The 20501-nt window shown below is 41.9% G+C and overlaps 1 protein-coding gene across 3 annotated transcripts in view; it reads left to right on the forward strand.

The window, feature by feature from the left end:
- The first annotated feature begins 4267 nt into the window (after positions 1-4267).
- LOC126278561 (HSPB1-associated protein 1) overlaps positions 4268-20501 on the forward strand; it is a 111870-nt gene continuing 95636 nt past the window's right edge. For 2 of the 3 annotated variants that reach the window (XM_049978753.1, XM_049978752.1), the window contains exon 1: positions 4584-4843. In XM_049978753.1, coding sequence (XP_049834710.1) covers positions 4586-4843 — 258 coding nt within the window. In that variant the 5' untranslated portion in view covers positions 4584-4585. Of the gene's footprint in view, positions 4844-20501 lie in introns of all 3 variants that reach the window. The other variant, XM_049978754.1, reaches the window with a different exon arrangement.

A 20501-nucleotide genomic window follows, 5' to 3' on the forward strand; every position in this document is an offset into this window, starting at 1 on the left:
ACTCCTACTACCCTTCTTGAACACTGGTGCGACCTGCGCAATTTTCCAATCTGTAGGTACAGATCTATCGCTGAGCGAGCGGTTGTATATGAGTGCTAAGTAGGGAGCTATAGTATCAGCGTAATCTGAAAGGAACCTAATCGGTATACAATCTGGACCTGAAGACTTGCCCGTATCAAGCGATTTGAGTTGCTTCCCAACCCCTAAGGTATCTACTTCTAAGAAACTCATGCTAGCAGATGTTCGTGTTTCAAATTCTGGAATATTCCATTCGTCTTCCCTGGTGAAGGAATTTCGGAAAACTGCGTTCAATAACTCCGCTTTAGCGGCACAGTCGTCGATAACAGTACCATCGGCACTGCGCAGCGAAGGTATTGACTGCGTCTTGCCGCTTGTGTACTTTACATACGACCAGAATTTCTTCAGATTTTCTACCAAATTTCGAGACAATGTTTCGTTGTGGAACCTATTAAAGGCATCTCGCATCGAAGTACGTGCCAAATTTCGCGCGTCTGTAAATTTTAGCCCATCTTCGGGATTTCGCGTTCTTCTGAACTTCGCATGCTTTTTCCGTTGCCTCTGCAACAGCGTTCGGACCTTTTTGTGTACCACGGGGGATCCGTTCCATCTCTTACCAATTTATGAGGTATGAATCTCTCAATTGCTGTTGCTACTATATATTTGAATTTGAGCCACATCTCGTCTACATTCGCATAGTCAGTTCGGAAGGAATGGAAATTGTCTTTTAGGAAGGCTTCTAGTGGCACTTTATCCGCTTTTTTAAATAAAATTATTTTGCGTTTGTTTCTGATGGATTTGGAAGAAATGGTTTTGAGCCTAGCTACAATGACCTTGTGATCACTAATCCCTGTATCAGTCATGATGCTCTCTATCAGCTCTGGATTGTTTGTGGCCAAGAGGTCAAGTGTGTTTTCGCAACCATTTACAATTCGCGTGGGTTCGTGGACTAACTGCTCGAAATAATTTTCGGAGAATGCATTTAGGACAATCTCGGAAGACGTTTTCTGCCTACCACCGGTTTTGAACAAGTATTTTTGCCAACATACCGAGGGTAGGTTGAAGTCCCCACCAACTATAACCGTATGAGTGGGGTATTTATTTGTTACGAGACTCAAACTTTCTCTGAACTGTTCCGCACTGTATCATCGGAGTCTGGGAGTCGGTAGAAGGAGCCAATTATTAACTTAATTCGGCTGTTAAGTATAACCTCCACCCACACCAATTCGCACAGAGTATCTACTTCGACTTCACTACAAGATAAACCACTACTGACAGACACAAACACTCCACCACCAATTCTGCCAAATCTATCTTTCCTGAACACCGTCTGAGACGTCGTAAAAATTTCTGCAGAACTTATTTCAGGCTTTAGCCAGCTTTCTGTACCTATAACGATATCAGCTTCTGTGCTTTCTATTAGCGCTTGAAGCTCCGGGACTTTTCCAGCGCAACTACAACAATTTACAACTATAATTCCGACTGTTCCTTGATCCAAGCACGTCCTGTAATTGCCCAGCACCCTTTGACATTGCAGCCCATCCCGCACTTTCCCGAGGCCTTCTAACCTAAAAAACCGCCCAGTCCACGCCACACAGCCTCCGCTACCCGTGTAGCCGCCAGCTGAGTGTAGTGAACTCCTGACCTATTCAGCGGAACCCGAAACCCCACCACCCTATGGCGCAAGTCAAGGAATCTGCAGCCAATACGGTCGCAAAACCGTCTGAGCCTCTGATTCAGACCCTCCACCCGGCTCTGCACCAAAGGTCCGCAGTCGGTTCTGTCAACGATGCTGCAGATGGTGAGCTCTGCCTTCATCTCGTAAGCAAGACCGGCAGCCTTCACCAAATCAGATAGCCGCTGGAATCCAGAGAGAATTTCCTCAGATCCAAAGCGACACACGTCATTAGTGCCGACATGTGCCACCACCTGCAGCTGGCTGCACCCTGTGCTCTTCATGGCATCCGGAAGGACCCTTTCCACATCAGGAATGACTCCTCCCGGAATGCACACGGAGTGCACACTGGATTTCTTCCCCTCCTTAGCCGCCGTATCCCTAAGGGGCCCCATTATGCGCCTAACATTGGAGCTCCCAACTACCAGTAAGCCCACCCTCTGCGATTGCCCGGACCCTGAAGGCTGAGAATGATCCTCTGAAACAGGACAGGCAGCTGCATCTGGCTCAACCAGAGACAGTGCCTGAAACCGGTTTGTCAGATGCACCGGGGAGGCTTTCTGATCAGCCTCCGGGGACGCCTTTCGCTGCCTGCCACGCCTTGGAACGACCTCCCAATCAACCACAGGCGAGGGTTCAGCCCCACTGCGGGCAGCAACCGGGGCAACCACAGCGGCAGACCGATCTGGGGACAGACGGGACGAGGTTGACATCCCCGTGATACCCGAGTCCGGCTCCCCACAGTGGTGCCCATTGGCAACAGCCTCAAGCTGCGCGACCGAAGTCAGCGCCGATTGCAGCTGTGAGCGAAGGGATGCCAAGTCAGCCCTCATCCGAACACAGCAATCGCAGTCCCTGTCCATTCTAATCGATGTTTAACAACAGTTACCGAAACAAGAGTCCGTGCCTAGATAACGCAAGCGGAACACGAAAAGAATGTATCAACTAACCTGTACAAATGCCTAACGACTGCGCTACAATCTGCTGAATTTACGATTACAGTAACTAAAGCTCGAAATTGTACCTCCTATACGAAACTCACACGCAATTTAAATAAGAATCTACGAAGTAAACACTAAAGCGCGATGCTACAACTGACCAATACTATAATACGCCCTAAATATATGAATTAAACAATTCAAATACCCAAAAACACGCAAAGAAATTAATTAAACTATCTAACAAATAAGTAAGCTAGGGTTATACGACTTGCTGCTGCAGCTGCTTATCCAACGGCGGCAGGGAGCACACTGACTGTGACCAACCGACACTGGACGTTCACAACAAAAACAGAAGACAGACGACTACGCGAATTTGCACTATTCAGGTACTAAGGCGCGATGCTACAACCCTCAAATACTATAATACGCCTGAAATATATGAATTAAACAATGCAAGTACCCAAAAAACACGCAAAGAGATTAATTAAACTAACAAATAAGTAAGCTAGGGTTATACGACTTGCTGCTGCAGCTGCTTATCCAACGGCGGCAAGGAGCACACCTGAGTGAAACAATGTTTTAACAGACGGATGGATTTCATCCAAGCATTACGTCTTTTACATAACTGCTCAGATAACTCAAAGTGCTTTATAACAAAACGTATCAAGATTTCTGAATAAATTACTTATAACTGCAGCTAATGCTTCTAAGGGCGACATCCTCATGGGTGTCTGTGACAATAACTGTCAGCATTAATTCTACAGGGTATTAAATATATTTCTGGGTGTTTCAGTGGAAAATCCAGCATGGAATAATATCAATATTATAAAATGATAGTCTCCTATTCACCATATAGTGGAGATACTGAGTCGCAGACAAGCACGACAAAACGACTGTTAAACAAGTAAGCTTTCTGCCAAAAGGCCTGCTTCCGAATTACACAACATACTTGCAAACGAAACTCACACACAAGTCACCACTGTCTCTGGCTTCTGAGCACAGACTGTGAGCAGCTGCACATGATGTGAGAAGAAATCTGGGTGGTGCATCTCCCATCATGCTCCGTTCCCATCCTCTCCTATGCCACACCTCAGACTTTTCCCCTGTGCCCAACCCCCCCTCCTCGCAAATTTGTCGACTGCAATACCGGCCACCCCTATCGTGTCTTCACCTCTTACCAGTTCATGAGTCCTCATCACCACCACTCTCCTATCTCCCTCCATAACAACCTATCTTTTCATCAACTCGCTCCCATCCCAGGGCAAGTCCTTTTGCAGTTTTAGTGGACATTTAAAGTGCTATATTTTTAATGGTTTGTGTCTCTTCTGCCATGTTCATTTTTTTCAAGTCTTTTTGCTGTGCTGCCTGCCCATATCTTTATTACAGTTTGTAAATAATTCACGAAGACAGTATTATTTACTTACACCTTCCATTAACATCATCTTTCACAGTAATTTTAAATTCGTGGTACATAAATACCCACTGGAAAGGGGTGGTGGGATGAAATATCAATAAAGAAATATAAAAAGATGCAATTCTCTCGTCATGCACTCGCATCGATTTCTCGAATTGTCGATCTGTGTCACCAATAGGTTGCTACAGCTCTGTTTCCAAATCCTAACGCAGGCCTTCCACTTCCGATATGTTGGTGTTCTGTAGTGTCGACAAACTTGTAAATAAAAGCAATTTAATACTGCACTCCTACGGGACTTGTGGGTGGATACATATGTAAATTTTCATAGACAGTGGAAACTCCGCTTAATTACTACACCGAGATGCGAATTTTGTCTCAGATCTATTCATACGCTCAGTATGCGCTACTTTCTCGTGTCAACAGGAACGATCACGTCTAAAGCAGCTGAAAATACATTTTCGATGATAGAAAAACATTAACATAGAAGATTTTTTTTGCAAAGTTACGTATCGAATAATTCTGCTGCGGTCATATCGAATGTATAGCGTCATTTGTTTTCGGATTTACAAGCAGACGACGCGAGTGTGCCTAAGTTCAAACCTGAAAATGAGTGATTGTGGTGATACATCGGTAACAGAATTACGCCACAGTTTATTGAATGTTGTTAAAGAGCCTGTTGTATTTGATAATATGATCACACATTGGGAAATATTGTCTTGGGACATGGAACGATGGGCGAGTAAATTGGGCGACAAGAAACTGCCATTCAGAGTTGGATTAAACAAAGCCACCCCAGTAAGTTTGTTTCAGAAATAATTTTTTCTATATGCCATCTTTGGTTTGAGATTCTTAGGTATTATACGGGTTCATCAGTTAAGAATTAGCCAATCGGCCGTGTGAATATGAAGACTATAATTACTTTTAACCCTACTCCACTTTTAGCAGAGTATCGAATGCCGTATACATAAAGAATACAAAGTTAAAACAAATGCTAGTTTTATGTTCAGGCGTAAACAGTTTGCATGAACGAGTTTTGGACACAGTTATTCTGTATGAAGGAGTATTAGCCACTATCTACTAAAAGTATTGTGTAAGTAAGAACAGGCAGCTCAACGTTAAGTTAGTAATCAGTTGCTTGCTTTCATACTTAGGATTCATTGTACAGTATTTGATTCGCCATCTGGTTGTGACAGTTACAACTGTTTCGTTAAAGCGTTTTAAAGAAGTCAAAGATACCAAATGCTGAACAACCTCCTTCCTTAAAGGAACTGAAGTCGCACTTGATTAGAGTGAAAATTAAATGCGCTTCTGGATCCTAAGGCCCTTCCCATATCCTTTCCTCCTGGTAAGTTAACAAGGTACATACAACTTCATTTCTGAAAGCATCTAATTTTTCCATAGGGTGCGATTTCTGCAGCACTTGTATTTGGTTCACAGTCATAGACAAATGTATCATTTTGTACTGGCAGTTTAGTAACTTTTGTAACCAGGGGTAATCTCTCTAAGATACTGATGCAGATAATGAAAACAAAATCTTGACGGTCAGATAGGAACGTTAGAACTCAATATTAAACTTATTGGATACAAAAAATTGGATCACTTAAATTGTTTGTGTGTGTGTGTGTGTGTGTGTGAGAGAGAGAGAGAGAGAGAGAGACTTACAGGGTGGTGGTATCACAAGCGTTTTCATAACAAGTGTAGCAGTCCGGCCTATAAAGACTTCTTTAGCGATATTACATCTAAGTAACATGGACAACAGGATGAAAGATGGTGTAATTTTCCTTTTTTAAATGTATGTACCACCATGCAGCCAAAAGTTTGTTACATAAGAGAGATGCTTACATCTTACGATAAAAAAATGTAGCCTATAAGAACATAATCCCTTTCCTGTACGTATGTGGTTTACAACTGACTTACAAAGGTGTAAAGCAGCATGTGATGTTACAAAACTGAATTGAAGTAATGTTGGTGTCTCAAAGAAAATTTAAGTACTTCATTAATGCTTGTAACATGAATAACCTTGCTTGCAAATCCTGCAACTTTATGGTATTAGTAAGTTCTTCATCCAAGGATTATTTTGCAGTCATGTAGGGTGTGTAAACTTAATCCAAGGAAAACGGATGTCAGATACTTAGACAGACACATGAATATAACCATATGTTGAAAGAGGACAGCTCGTCGGGCTTGGCCTTGTTGAATTAACCATTCCAGCATTTCTCTGAGGTGATTTAGGAATAACACTGTACATCTAAGTGAGGATGGCCATACAGAGTGTGACCTTTCACCACACCAAATCCGATCCGAGACCAAAAACAAAGCACACTACCTAATTTGATTATGCATACTGTGCAATTTGAACATGTTTCGTGCCTTTAAATGAAAGTGACATTAACACAGCAATAGAAAAATTAACTCCGTCAAATTAAGAGGAATCCCCCCCCTCTCCCGCACAATTGTGTGACTGACAGATGGTGACCGGGGAGGACTGGGTGTTATACTGATCCCCATAACAAGATGTTCGAGGTGCATTCTTAAACTGAAACTGACTTGACCTGTTTGGGGAAAACCTGGTTTCTCCAGTGTCAAAAGGAGACAAATGAAAAAGGGTTGGGAACTATTAAGTGTCGCAGTTTAATTGTATGGCAAAAGATGGTACCTCTTAGGGAAATGGCAGTAAGGGACAGGAAACCACACCAGGTGCACTTATGCCTGGAGGCTCATTCAACTTGATGAAGAGGCTGCTCCGGCTGTCATTGAGGGAAAAGGGTGCAACTAACTGCAGATTGATGCCTGACATCTGGGATCCAAGGTCATACTTGGATCATTTCAGTGACTGGCAGAAAAGTCAAGATGACGAACCTTGCATACAGCTTCAATGAAGCTCAAAAGTCGCAACATCATTCCTAGAACTGATTGTGGCTCACTTGGTTCTGAGTCGATCAGAAGGACTGAACCCGAGACTTCAAAAGTTCTGTGACAAGCTAGGCTGCTGCTTCATGGGAAATGGACACGGCGAATTTGCCACAGTAGACAAGAAGCTCAGATCCAGAGGGATAGAAACTGAAGTAGTTTGTGAGATTATTTGGGTGAGGCTTGTAATCAAGGGAGGACGTAAAATGATAATTGAATCCCATCATGCACCAGACAAATCTGCTGATGAAACTGAAAACTTAAGAGAAAACTTTAACTCACTTGTACACAAGTTTCCAAATAGTACTGTAATCATTGGTGAAGACATTAATCATCTGACAATTGATTGGAAAAACTGCACTTTTGTTAGTGATGGGCATGATAAGACATCCTATGAAGCAATATTAAATGCCTCTTCTAAAAACTACCTTGGACAGGTAGTTCAGAACCCCACATATCAGATCTAATGGCAACAATCAGACCTGACCTCTTAATGGAAGTCCACATTGAAACTGGTATCAGTGACCACAAGGCAGTTATAGCAACAATGAATAGCAAGACACGAAGGGCAACTGAAGGAGCCAGAAATATGTTTAAATTCAATAAACTAGACAGAGAAAAAGTAGTGTCATATCTCAATGAGGAACTTGAAACATTCTGCACGGAGCAGGAGCATGTTTAGAAACTGTGGCCTAAGTTTAAAAGAATAGATGACCATCCAGTCGTTAGATATGTGCCCAGTAGAACAGCTCATAATGGAAGGGGCCCTCCATGGTATACAGCCTCTGTAAAGAAACTTCTGAAGAAATGGGGACTTTCTGCACAATAGGTTTAAAACAATGCATAAGACTATAGCTACAGAGGTGCTAAATGAAACACATTTGGCTGTCAAGAGAGGAAAGCGTGAAGTGTTCAATGACTACCATAGCAGAATATTGTCAAATTGCTTTCACAAAATCCAAAGAAATTTTAGTAGTATGTAAACACTGTTAGTTGCGCCAAAGTTAGTGTCCAGTCCCTACCTAATAAGGTAGGAACTGAAATTGAGAGTAACAAAGCAAAAGCTGAAATGCTTAACTTTGTTTTCAGATGTTTCTTTACAAAGGAAAACCCACAAGAATTGCTCAAATTTGCTCCTTGTGCAACTGAAAATATGAATGAAATAAGTATTAGAGTCAGTGGTGTTGATAAACAGCTGAAAGTTTTAAAATTGAACAAAGCCTCATGGCCTGTTGGCATCCCTATTGGATTGCATACTGAATTTTCAGCTGAGTTAGCCCCTTTTATAACTATAATCTACTGTGCCCAGTAGGTGGAAGAAAGCACAGGTCACATCCATCTACAAGAAGGGTAGTAGAAGTGATCTGCAAAACTGCCATCTACTATCATTGACACTGAGTTGTTGTATAATCTTAGAACGTGTTCTGAGCACAAACTTAGTAAGGTATCTCAAACCAAATGACTTCTTCCATGCCATCCAACATGGATACTAAGAACATCAATCACATGAAGCCCAACTCACACTGCAAGTTTTGGATCCTGCTGTATTTCTTGATTTTCTAAAAGCATGTAACTCAGTGCAAAGCCTACACTTATTGTCAAAAGTACAATCATGTGGGGTATCAAGTGAGGTTTGTGACTGTTTAAGGATTTCTTGGCAGGAAGGATGCAGCAAATTATTTTGGATGGAGGTTCATCGTCAGATATAGAAGTAACTTCGCATGTGCCCCAGGGAAGTGTGTTGGGGCCGTCCTATTCATGCCTTACATTAATGATTTGTGGACAATATTAATAGTTACCTCAGACTTTTTGCTGATGATACAGTTACATACATGGTGATTATAATTAAAGTTAAACTTTCAAAACACTTTAGAAATAATACCACTGGGCACAATAACATCAGATTGCAATGGAATATTATTGGAGAAAGGGAAAATGTAAGGCAGAAGAAAAAAATAATGTGAAAATTGATTAATAGCTGGTGCCGTATGTGTCAGAATACATAAATGAAAACACCTGTCATGTGCATGACACATTGAAGTTGGTAGAAACACACCGTGTACATGGTTTTTCCTCCTTTCATGTCTGCAACATTCGCCATGACTGTCCAATGCAGGATCACGCTCTGCTTGCAAAGCTGTATTACAAGAATGATGAATGTGCAAATGTCGCTTTGCAGAAGTTCCAGACACTGAAGGGTTTGAAGAAAAGGTGTTGATCTGATGACTGCCATGGGTCTGGAGAGAATGATTCAGAAAGACAGGTACTTTTGTTGTGTGACTTGGTAGAGGGAGGAGGAAACAAATTGACTTGATGTCTGTGGAAGCAGTGGTCACAGCAATACAGGAGACAAGTGGTGGTGTGCAAACATGTAGTGCACAGAGAATTTCCTGAACACTGGACATACCCGTGAACATTGTGCGTAAAATTCTACCAAACTTCCTTCTTTGCTATCCATTCAAAACAACATATGTGCACGAGTTGCTTCCTCTTGACCTGCCAGGAAGAGAGCCCTTTGCTTTAGCATTTCTTGCACACTTGGAAGTGGACATGTCAGTACTCAGAATTGTTGAATAGTGACAATGGAAAATCCAAACGCAAATAACCAGTACTACTTCATCCTTAAAAGGTTGCTGTGTGGTGCAGGTTTACTGCATCATTTATCATAGGGTGCTTCCAGTCTTGTTACCCGTACCATCACTGGTAAGTGCTATGAGTGTCTTCTGCACAACCACGTCATTCCAGCTCTCCAACAGCATGGATTTGTGGATGGGAGACAAGACCTCCACACATTGCAAATCCAGTTAAGCATATGTTGAAGTGCCATTTTGTAAATTCTAGAATTATCACCCGTCATTTCCCTACAATCTGGCAGTCCCAATCACCTGATCTTAATACATGTGACTTCTAGGTGTGGGGCTGTCTGAAAGACGTATTCAGTGTTCCAATTGCAAACTTAGCTGCATTGAAGGCACACATTGTGCAGCACATTCTGAACGTGACTCTGGAAACACTTTGATCAGTTGTGGAACATGCTGTTTCTCAATTTCAACTTGTTTCAGAAAATGGTGGACAGCATATTGAACATGTTTTGTGCCAGTCACATGGAAATTAATAATCCAATACGATATTGACTGATGCTTTTTATGCAGTTTTTGTCCTCAGGAAAATAAAAAAACTGATGTGATTGATCCTTTTATGCGGTTTTTGGCCTCAGGACATTTAAAAACCAATTTTTCCCACCCAATGTGATATGACCTTGCCGTGGTGGATGGGCTTGCATATCTAACAGTATCACACCTGTACACCGATGCACACTGTGTAGTACAGTTTAACCTCAAACATACACCTTAGGCCTTGTTGTATGATTCATTTGTCATTTGTAGTCGCCCACTATTAAATTATGATGCTTACAGAGCCATCTATTGCTCCATTTTGTAACGTTTTTTTTCTGCAATGTGTTTTCCCTCTTCTCCAATAACACTTCATTGCAATTTTATTTCATTCTGACCAGTTATGTTACTTCTACAGGCATTTGAAAGTTTTATTATAATCCCCCTGTATAATGTACTGTCTGAAAGAAGGAGCGTAAATATTCAGCCTGGTCGTGATAACATGTCAAAGTGGCAGAAAGATTGGCAAATGGCTTTAAATGTTCAGAAATGTTAAACTGTGCACACCACAAAATGAAAGAAAACATAGCAATCTGCGATTATACTCTTGTTTACGATGTGCCCAGAAGCGTAATTGTTATTCGTCTATCTGTCTCGCGTGTGTTAGGGATACAAAATTGAATGATGACATAGCTTCAGTCATGGATAAAGCAGATGGTAGACTTCAGTTTATTGGTGTACTACAGAGAAGGATTGCATGGATAGTACAATTTTTTTTTTCACCTGTGGGATTGTGTCAGAGACAAGCTGCAGAAACTGAAGTGGTAGACTCTTGAATGTAGGCATAAATTACCTCGAGAAAGTCTACTAATAGTGTTTCAAGAAATGTACTACAACCTGCCACTTATCACTCACATGGGTATCATGAGGAGAAGATTAGAATTATTATAGCATGCATGGAGGTATTCAAACAGTAGTTCTTCCCATGCTCTATACACGAATGGAACAGGAAGAAGCCCTGATAACCAGTAAAATGGGATGTACCCTTTGCCATGTACTAAACAGTGGTGCACAGAATGTAGATGTAGGTATTAGAACACATCTAATATGGAATCAATCCATGTGTGGTTGAACCTGAAAAACAGAAATTAAATTTTGCTGCTCACAACAAAACTATAGCATAAGGGAAAGGTATATTCTTGTGTATTTAGCCCCATGTTATTGGTGTATTCTTGTATTTCCTTAAATACAAAACTATTTTAATAATACAGTGTACTGATCACATTTGTCTGACAAGAAAGTTACTGATAAGTGTACATAGAATCAGAAAATTTTATCATCAAATGATGGCAATAGTTATTTTCCTCTCCCATCACTGAATATCATGTTGTTCTTTCAGAGGTAATAATTTTGCAAGCATTGGAATTGTTGTAATAGACAAAGCTTTTGTTATGACAATTATTTTGTTGATAAATCAAGCTCTTGTACCTACTGCTTGTTGAACACCTTTGTAAGAATAATAATGAAGAAAATTGTAACATTGGTAAGTAACAGAAAGAAAATTATGAAAATTTTGAGAAGTATTGTGAAAATGGTCCTTGACTCACACTTCTGTTTAACACAGAGGAAGTTGTCACACACCCATAATCCAAAAATATGTAGAAACCTATTATCACATCTTTGAGCTATCAGTTATCCACCTCAATGAATGAATGGCTTTCCACAACCAAACAATGTCCTAGGGCAGACTGGCATAAAACGCAGCTGAATGCAACACGCTCAATTTCAGTGACTGGTTCACAATCCATGCCATCTGTATCCTTCCAGCCAATAAAAGCCAGTTGATTTTTATGAAGAGATGTAATTATGACTAATTGTTTATCCTTTTCCTTGTGTAAGGGAAGAATTCACCCAAAAATTATAACTTTTCTTGACTTTACTGATTTCAAGCGAATTTTAAAATCGTACCTATCAGTGAAGATGCAGTCCAGAACATCATTGGTTTGGAGTTTTGGACTTTTAATGATTCTACCGCATGCCATTCATTGATTGGAATTGATTCTATATTTTCAATGGTGGCAGTCTGAGACTTTTACTTTATTGGATGTGACATGAAGATCTCATTTTACATAAAACTTCAACATTCCTTATTATAGCACTTAGAGCCATTTTTATTTCATATCTTCAATTTACAATCTGGATAAATAATTAAAGTACAGTATACAATTCCATGAGTACTCAGATTGGAAGAGAGATACCATGTTATGAGAAAGCCAGTAGATACAAGTTCTGTTCAAAAATTCTGGAAAATTCATAATTTCGCACCAATGGCATGTTGGAGCGAAATGTAGTTGGCATTCCTTCACACGTCTGTATTTATTGTGTCACTGCTGGAAGTTTCATTGTTGTATGTCTGTTAGTTATTGTTCAGTGCTGTATTGAGTAAAACGTTGTGTCGCACAGTTTGCAAATTTCAAGATGGCAGAGTTAGAGGATCAACAAGTATGCTTCAATTTTGCATGAAACGTAACACAAGCTTTACAGAGACACATCAAATGATCCAGGAAGCTTACGGTGATGAGTGCTTAACTTGTACTCGATATTACAAATGGTTCATGTGGTTTAAAAATGGCCAGACGGAAGTTAGAGATGACCCTCATTCAGGGTGCCCTTTGACATCTACTGACAACACTCATGTCAGGAATTTCAACAAAATTGTGCATGCCAATCGAAGACTAACTGTGTGAGAGTGTAGATGAATGTAACATTTGAATGTGTCAAGTTGCCACCAAGTGTGTCACACGGCTCATGAGTTGAGACCAGAAAGATCTTCACCTCTCAGTCTGTGTAGAGCTTCTGGAGCGCACAAACTCCTTACTCAGACCTGGCCTATGTGGATTTTTTTTTATTTCCTAAGTCTATCATTTGCAATGATAGATGAGATAAAAGAAAATCGCAAGAGAGCACTTCATGCAATCCAGGGAGAGGCATACCAAGTCTGCTTCCAGAAGTGAAAACGGCATTGAGAGTAGGATATCAATTGTGGGGGAGAATATTTGAAAGGAGACCATGCACTATAAGTTAAAGGTAAGCGTAGAAAAGTTTTGTGGACAAAGTTCTGGAATTTTAGGAACAGAACTCATATTTTTTTGCAAATAGACATAATGACAAGCATTGTCATACAGCATAGGTCATTCCCAAATAAGCTTAGTATTGGTGCACACACCCCAACTATATTCAGATTCCACCATTTGATGATAGTTAATAATTATGTACAAGTATGTGGCTGGAGATGTATGGGGGCAAAAACATATGCTTAACTCCTCGAATATACCAAAGTGTCCTGTAATACTTTCCATACTGAATTTCCATAGTCTATAATATCCATGAAACACAGCATCTATATATCGGATGGATATGTGTGTGTGTGTGTGTGTGTGTGTGTGTGTGTGTGTGTGTGTGTGTGTGTGTGTGTGTGTGTGTGTGTGCGTGCGTGCGTGCGTGCGCGAGTGTACACCTGTCCTTTTTTTCCCCTAAGGGAAGTCTTTCCGCTCCCGGGATTGGAATGACTCCTTACCCTCTCCCTTAAAACCCACATCCTTTCATTTTTCCCTCTCCTTCCCTCTTTTCTGACGAAGCAACTGCCAGTTGCGAAAGCTCGTAATTCTGTGTGTGTGTTTGTGTGTTTTGTTCATGTGCCTGTCTGCCGGCGCTTTCCCGCTTGGTAAGTCTTGGAATCTTTGTTTTTAATATATATATATAGACTTACCAAGCGGGAAAGTGCCGGCAGACAGGCACATGAACAAAACACACAAACACACACACAGAATTACAAGCTTTCGCAACTGGCAGTTGCTTCGTCAGGAAGGAAGGAAGGAGAGGGAAAAATGAAAGGGTGTGGGTTTTAAGGGAGAGGGTAAGGAGTCATTCCAATCCCGGGAGCGGAAAGACTTCCCTTAGGGGAAAAAAAGGACAGGTGTACACTCGCGCACACACACACACACATATCCATCCGCACATACACAGACACAAGCAGACATATTTAAAGGCAAAGAGTTAAGGGCAGAGATGTCAGTCGAGGCGGAAGTACAGAGGCAAAGAAGTTGTTGAAAGACAGGTGAGGTATGAGCGGCGGCAACTTGAAATTAGCGGAGGTTGAGGCCTGGCGGATATCGAGAAGAGAGGATATACTGAAGGGCGAGTTCCCATCTCCGGAGTTCGGATAGGTAGGTGTTGGTGGGAAGTATCCAGATAACTCGGACGGTGTAACACTGTGCCAAGATGTGCTGGCCGTGCATCAAGGCATGTTTAGCCACAGGGTGATCCTCATTACCAACAAACACTGTCTGCCTGTGTCCATTCATGCGAATGGACAGTTTGTTGCTGGTCATTCCCACATAGAAAGCATCACAGTGCAGGCAGGTCAGTTGGTAAATCACGTGGGTGCTTTCACATGTGGCTCTCCCTTTGATTGTGTACACCTTCCGGGTTACAGGACTGGAGTAGGTGGTGGTGGGAGGGTGCATAGGACAGGTTTTACACCGGGGGCGGTTGCAAGGGTAGGAGCCAGAGGGTAGGGGAGGTGGTTTGGGGATTTCATAGGGATGAACCAAGAGGTTACGAAGGTTAGGTGGACGGCGGAAAGACACTCGTGGTGGAGTGGGGAGGATTTCATGAAGGATGGATCTCATTTCGGGGCAGGATTTTAGGAAGTCGTATCCCTGCTGGATGTCCAGGCGGAGCTTCAAGGAATCCTCAGAACCTTAGGCCCCCTACAAAACCTTTCACCTGACTCCATCAAACTCCTCACCCCACCGTCACCTCGCACTCCTACCTTCTACCTACTTCCTAAAATTCACAAACCCAAACATCCTGGCCGCCCCATTGTAGCTGGTTGCCAAGCCCCCACAGAACGCATCTCTGCCTTCGTAGATCAACACCTTCAACCCATTACATGCAGTCTCCCATCCTTCATCAAAGACACCAACCACTTTCTCGAACGCCTGGAATCCGTACCCAGTCTGTTACCCCCAGAAACCATCCCGGTAACCATTGATGCCACTTCCCTATACACAAATATCCCGCACGTCCAGGGCCTCGCTGCAATGGAGCACTTCCTTTCACGCCGATCACCTGCCACCCTACCTAAAACCTCTTTCCTCGTCACCTTAGCCAGCTTCATCCTGACCCACAACTTCTTCACTTTTGAAGGCCAGACATACCAACAATTAAAGGGAACAGCCATGGGTACCAGGATGGCCCCCTCGTATGCCAACCTATTTATGGGTCACTTAGAGGAAGCCTTCTTGGTTACCCAAGCCTGCCAACCCAAAGTTTGGTACAGATTTATTGATGACATCTTCATGATCTGGACTCACAGTGAAGAACAACTCCAGAATTTCCTCTCCAACCTCAACTCCTTTGGTTCCATCAGATTCACCTGGTCCTACTCCAAATCCCATGCCACTTTCCTAGATGTTGACCTCCATCTGTCCAATGGCCAGCTGCACACATCCGTCCACATCAAACCCACCAACAAGCAACAGTACCTCCATTATGACAGCTGCCACCCATTCCATATCAAACGGTCCCTTCCCTACAGCCTAGGCCTTCGTGGCAAACGAATCTGCTCCAGTCCTGAATCCCTCGACCATTACACCAACAACCTGAAAACAGCTTTCGCATCCCGCAACTACCCTCCCAACCTGGTACAGAAGCAGATAACCAGAGCCACTTCCTCATCCCCTCAAACCCAGAACCTCTCACAGAAGAACCCCAAAAGTGCCCCACTTGTAACAGAATACTTCCCAGGACTGGATCAGACCTTGAATGTGGCTCTCCAGCAGGGATACGACTTCCTAAAATCCTGCCCCGAAATGAGATCCATCCTTCATGAAATCCTCCCCACTCCACCAAGAGTGTCTTTCCGCCGTCCACCTAACCTTCGTAACCTCTTGGTTCATCCCTATGAAATCCCCAAACCACCTCCCCTACCCTCTGGCTCCTACCCTTGCAACCGCCCCCGGTGTAAAACCTGTCCTATGCACCCTCCCACCACCACCTACTCCAGTCCTGTAACCCGGAAGGTGTACACAATCAAAGGGAGAGCCACATGTGAAAGCACCCACGTGATTTACCAACTGACCTGCCTGCACTGTGATGCTTTCTATGTGGGAATGACCAGCAACAAACTGTCCATTCGCATGAATGGACACAGGCAGACAGTGTTTGTTGGTAATGAGGATCACCCTGTGGCTAAACATGCCTTGATGCACGGCCAGCACATCTTGGCACAGTGTTACACCGTCCGAGTTATCTGGATACTTCCCACCAACACCTACCTATCCGAACTCCGGAGATGGGAACTCGCCCTTCAGTATATCCTCTCTTCTCGATATCCGCCAGGCCTCAACCTCCGCTAATTTCAAGTTGCCGCCGCTCATACCTCACCTGTCTTTCAACAACTTCTTTGCCTCTGTACTTCCGCCTCGACTGACATCTCTGCCCTTAACTCTTTGCCTTTAAATATGTCTGCTTGTGTCTGTGTATGTGCGGATGGATATGTGTGTGTGTGTGTGCGCGAGTGTACACCTGTCCTTTTTTTCCCCTAAGGGAAGTCTTTCCGCTCCCGGGATTGGAATGACTCCTTACCCTCTCCCTTAAAACCCACACCCTTTCATTTTTCCCTCTCCTTCCTTCCTTCCTGACGAAGCAACTGCCAGTTGCGAAAGCTTGTAATTCTGTGTGTGTGTTTGTGTGTTTTGTTCATGTGCCTGTCTGCCGGCGCTTTCCCGCTTGGTAAGTCTTGGAATCTTTATTTTTAATATATTTTTCCCATGTGGAAGTTTCTTTCTGTTTTATTTATATATATATATATATATATATATATATATATGTGTGTGTGTGTGTGTGTGTGTGTGTGTGTGTGTGTGTGTGTGTGTGTTTTTTATACTGCCAGGTTCGAAGTGCCTTCTCCTAGCAGCTCCCTCTACAGAAGTACTCAACTAATGCTGAAACATGAACTTGCTCCATTGCACAGCTTAGTGACACTACCTCCACATAGCTATTTCAGCCTGGATTCCCATGGTTACCGAAACAATTGTGTACGTAAACAGTTTTGTGATGTTGGTGAGCAACAGTCATACAATAATTTTTAAATGAATACACCACCATTTCACTGTATTGTTGTTTATTTAATTATGACCCAGGTGTTGGCCTATTATGCCATTTTCAAGCGATTGAGTTTATGTCATTAACATATATTGCAGGACATCAGGCGCGAAATTGGCCATAAATTAAGAAAAAAATTAGCTCCCCACGAAAAGCCAGATGTGAATCACCATCTTGTAAAAAGATCAGTACATAATAGTCATCCTACTATTATTTACTGAGCTTTTTACAAGATGGTGATTTACATCTGGCATTTCCTAGGGAGTGAATATTTTTCTTAATTTATGGCCAATTTTGAGCTTATGTCCTGCAATATATGTTAATGACATAAACTCTATCACTTGAAAAATAAACTTAATCACTTTGATGTTATTCTCCTTTCAATAAAAATACTATCCATATTGTAAGTGCTTCATTTCATAAGCTTTCCTTGTAGATGTAACACATTTATAATTGTCTTGTTTATTGCTTTATAATACCTCTTTTTATAAGTATTCTCTCTCTCCCTGTAGGAATGTGCAATAATTGGTTGGTAACATAACATCTGTAAAAAAAAGTTGCTTCTTATCCATTACCTTAGTTTCAAACAAAAGATTGTACCCAGTATTATTCATAATTAGTCTAATAATTACACTCTTCTGCTATCCTGTTCTTCATAAACAGCTGATAATCATTAACCCCAGCTCATCCCATAATATATTAATCTTGACAATATTTTGGTGGTAATATTACACTACATCTCCTTACTTCCATCACTGATCTGTCTACTAATTATTTAGCTCCTTGAGCTACTAGTCCGCAAAGATGTATCTTCTTTAGTTAGTAATGGGGCTACAAAACTTTAAAAAAATACTAGACTACTAGTCAATACAGGCCTGCAAGGTATAAACAAAAACTTATTGATACATATAACATTAGTTTGGTCCATAGTTCTTCATTTTGACAAATGGTTTCTCTTGGATCTTACATGTTTTCAAACTATATCCATTATGTCTTTCTGCCCAAGAGACAGGATTCTGTCTTTTAACCTGTCGATATTGACTGGCCTTACTGTTACTCCTCCTTTATTCTTTTTTGCTGGCCTTACTATATTCTTTTCTGTTGTTTCTAAACATATCATCATACCTAGTTTTATTCAAAATATCTAATTACTCTAGGTATCTAAGTGTAGCACAGCCTTTTACACTTCTCTCCCAATCACTTTTATTCCGGCATTTTCCTAATATGTACCCTAGTAAGGTGATTTCACTAATGGGTTTGTCTGCAAACTTTCTTTGACTCGAATGTCATTCAGGATATTTCCTAAATCTTCCCCATCTTTTAGTATGAGGCTCAGGATCTAGTAACTCTAGAGTCAGCTTCTTTAAGTTGCCTTCTGACCAACATTTGTCCATAAATTTCTGTGAGAAATCTTCCCACTTTTTGAAGTCCTGTTTGTAAAGACGCCCCATTCTGCAGCTTCTGTGTCGAAACGTGCTATCACAAACTGGATCCTCCTCTCATAATCCCTTGCAGAAGATAAAGCTGCCTCAAAAGTTCTCAAAAATATAATTGGGTGTAGCTTCCCTTCAGGCTTAAAACTTGAGAAACTACTTGCCATATGACTATTTTTTGCTAAGTCTTCCTGCCAATCTTGCAGTAATATGATTTATTCTCACTGGTGCGGTGGAAACACTTTCCAGTGGCTCCCCCATACCATTTGGAAAACACTAGTCCAGTTTTGTTTCCACTTTGCTCATTGTCCCTACTTCTATCTGTAATAAGTGGACTCTTCTATGAAGAAAATTCAGATATCTGTTTACATATCTCTTGCAAATGGTGTTCTGTGTGTTCTGTACATCCAAACAGAGCAGTTTTTTCTAACCCATGATATTTCCCATAGTATGAACACTTGTTGCTTACATTGGTCTTCAAGACACTAATCGTAATGCCTAGCAGTTTTCTTATGATTTAGATTTTAAATTTTCTAATTCTTTGTGTCCATAAGTATTACAATTAAATATGGCTCCAAATTTCATATAAGGTTTTAGCAACTTAACCTCTAACATCTGACAATACACGACTTAACCCCCCAACATCTGACAATACACTATGTGATCAAAAGTATCTGGGCACCCCAAAAACATATGTTTTTCATATTAGGTGTATTGTGGCTGCCACATACTGCCAGGTACTCCATATCAGTGGCCTCAGTAGTCATTAGACATCATGAGAGAGCTGATTGGGGCACTCCACAGAACTCATGGACTTTGAACATGGTCAGGTGATTGGGTATCACTTCTGTCATACGTCTGTACGCGAGATTTCCACACTCCAAAACATCCCCAGGACCACTGTTTCCAATGTGATAGTGGAGTGGAAATGTAAATGGACACATACAGCACAGAAGCGTACAAGCGGACCTCTGTTGACTGACAGAGAGAGCTGACAGTTGAAGAGGACCATAATGTGTAATAGGTAAACATCTATCCAGACCATCACACAGAAATTCCAAACTGAATCTGGATCCACTGCAAGTACTATGGCAGCTATGTGGGAGGTGAGAAAACTTGGATTTCATGGTTGAGCAGCTGCTCATAAGCCACACATCACGCCGGTAAATGCCAAGCGATGCCTCGCGTAGTGTAAGGTGTGTAAACATTGCATGATTGAACAGGGGAAAAATGTTGTGTGGAGTGAGGACTCACAGTAAACAATGTGGCGATGATCTGATTGGGGGGGGGGGGGGGGGGGGGGGGAGAGATTGGTATGGCGAATGCCTGGTGATCATCAACTGCCAGCGTGTGTAATGCCAACAGTAAAATTCGGAGGCGGTGGTGTGGTCGTATTTTTGCTTGCACCCCTTGTTGTTTTGCATGGCACTATCACAGCACAAGCCTACATTGATGTTTTAAGCACCTTCTTGCTTTCCACTGGTGAAGAGCAGTTTGGGAATGGCAATTGTATCTTTCAACGTGATTGAGCACCTCTTCACAATGCACGATCTGTGGTGGAGTGGTTACACGACAATAACATCCCTGTAACAGACTGCCCTGCACAGTGTCATGACCTGAATCATATAGAACACTTTTGGGGTGTTTTGGAATGATGACTTCATGCCAAGCTTCGCCGACAGACATTGATACCTCTCCTCAGTGCAGCACTCGGTGAAGAATGGGCTGCCATTACCCAAGAAACCTTCCAGCACCTGATTGAACATTTGCCTTTGAGAGTGGAAGTTGTCACTAAGGCTGAGGTTGGGCCAACACCATATTCAATTC

The sequence above is a fragment of the Schistocerca gregaria genome, chromosome 6, assembly GCF_023897955.1.
Source record: "Schistocerca gregaria isolate iqSchGreg1 chromosome 6, iqSchGreg1.2, whole genome shotgun sequence".
Taxonomy (NCBI): domain Eukaryota; kingdom Metazoa; phylum Arthropoda; class Insecta; order Orthoptera; family Acrididae; genus Schistocerca; species Schistocerca gregaria.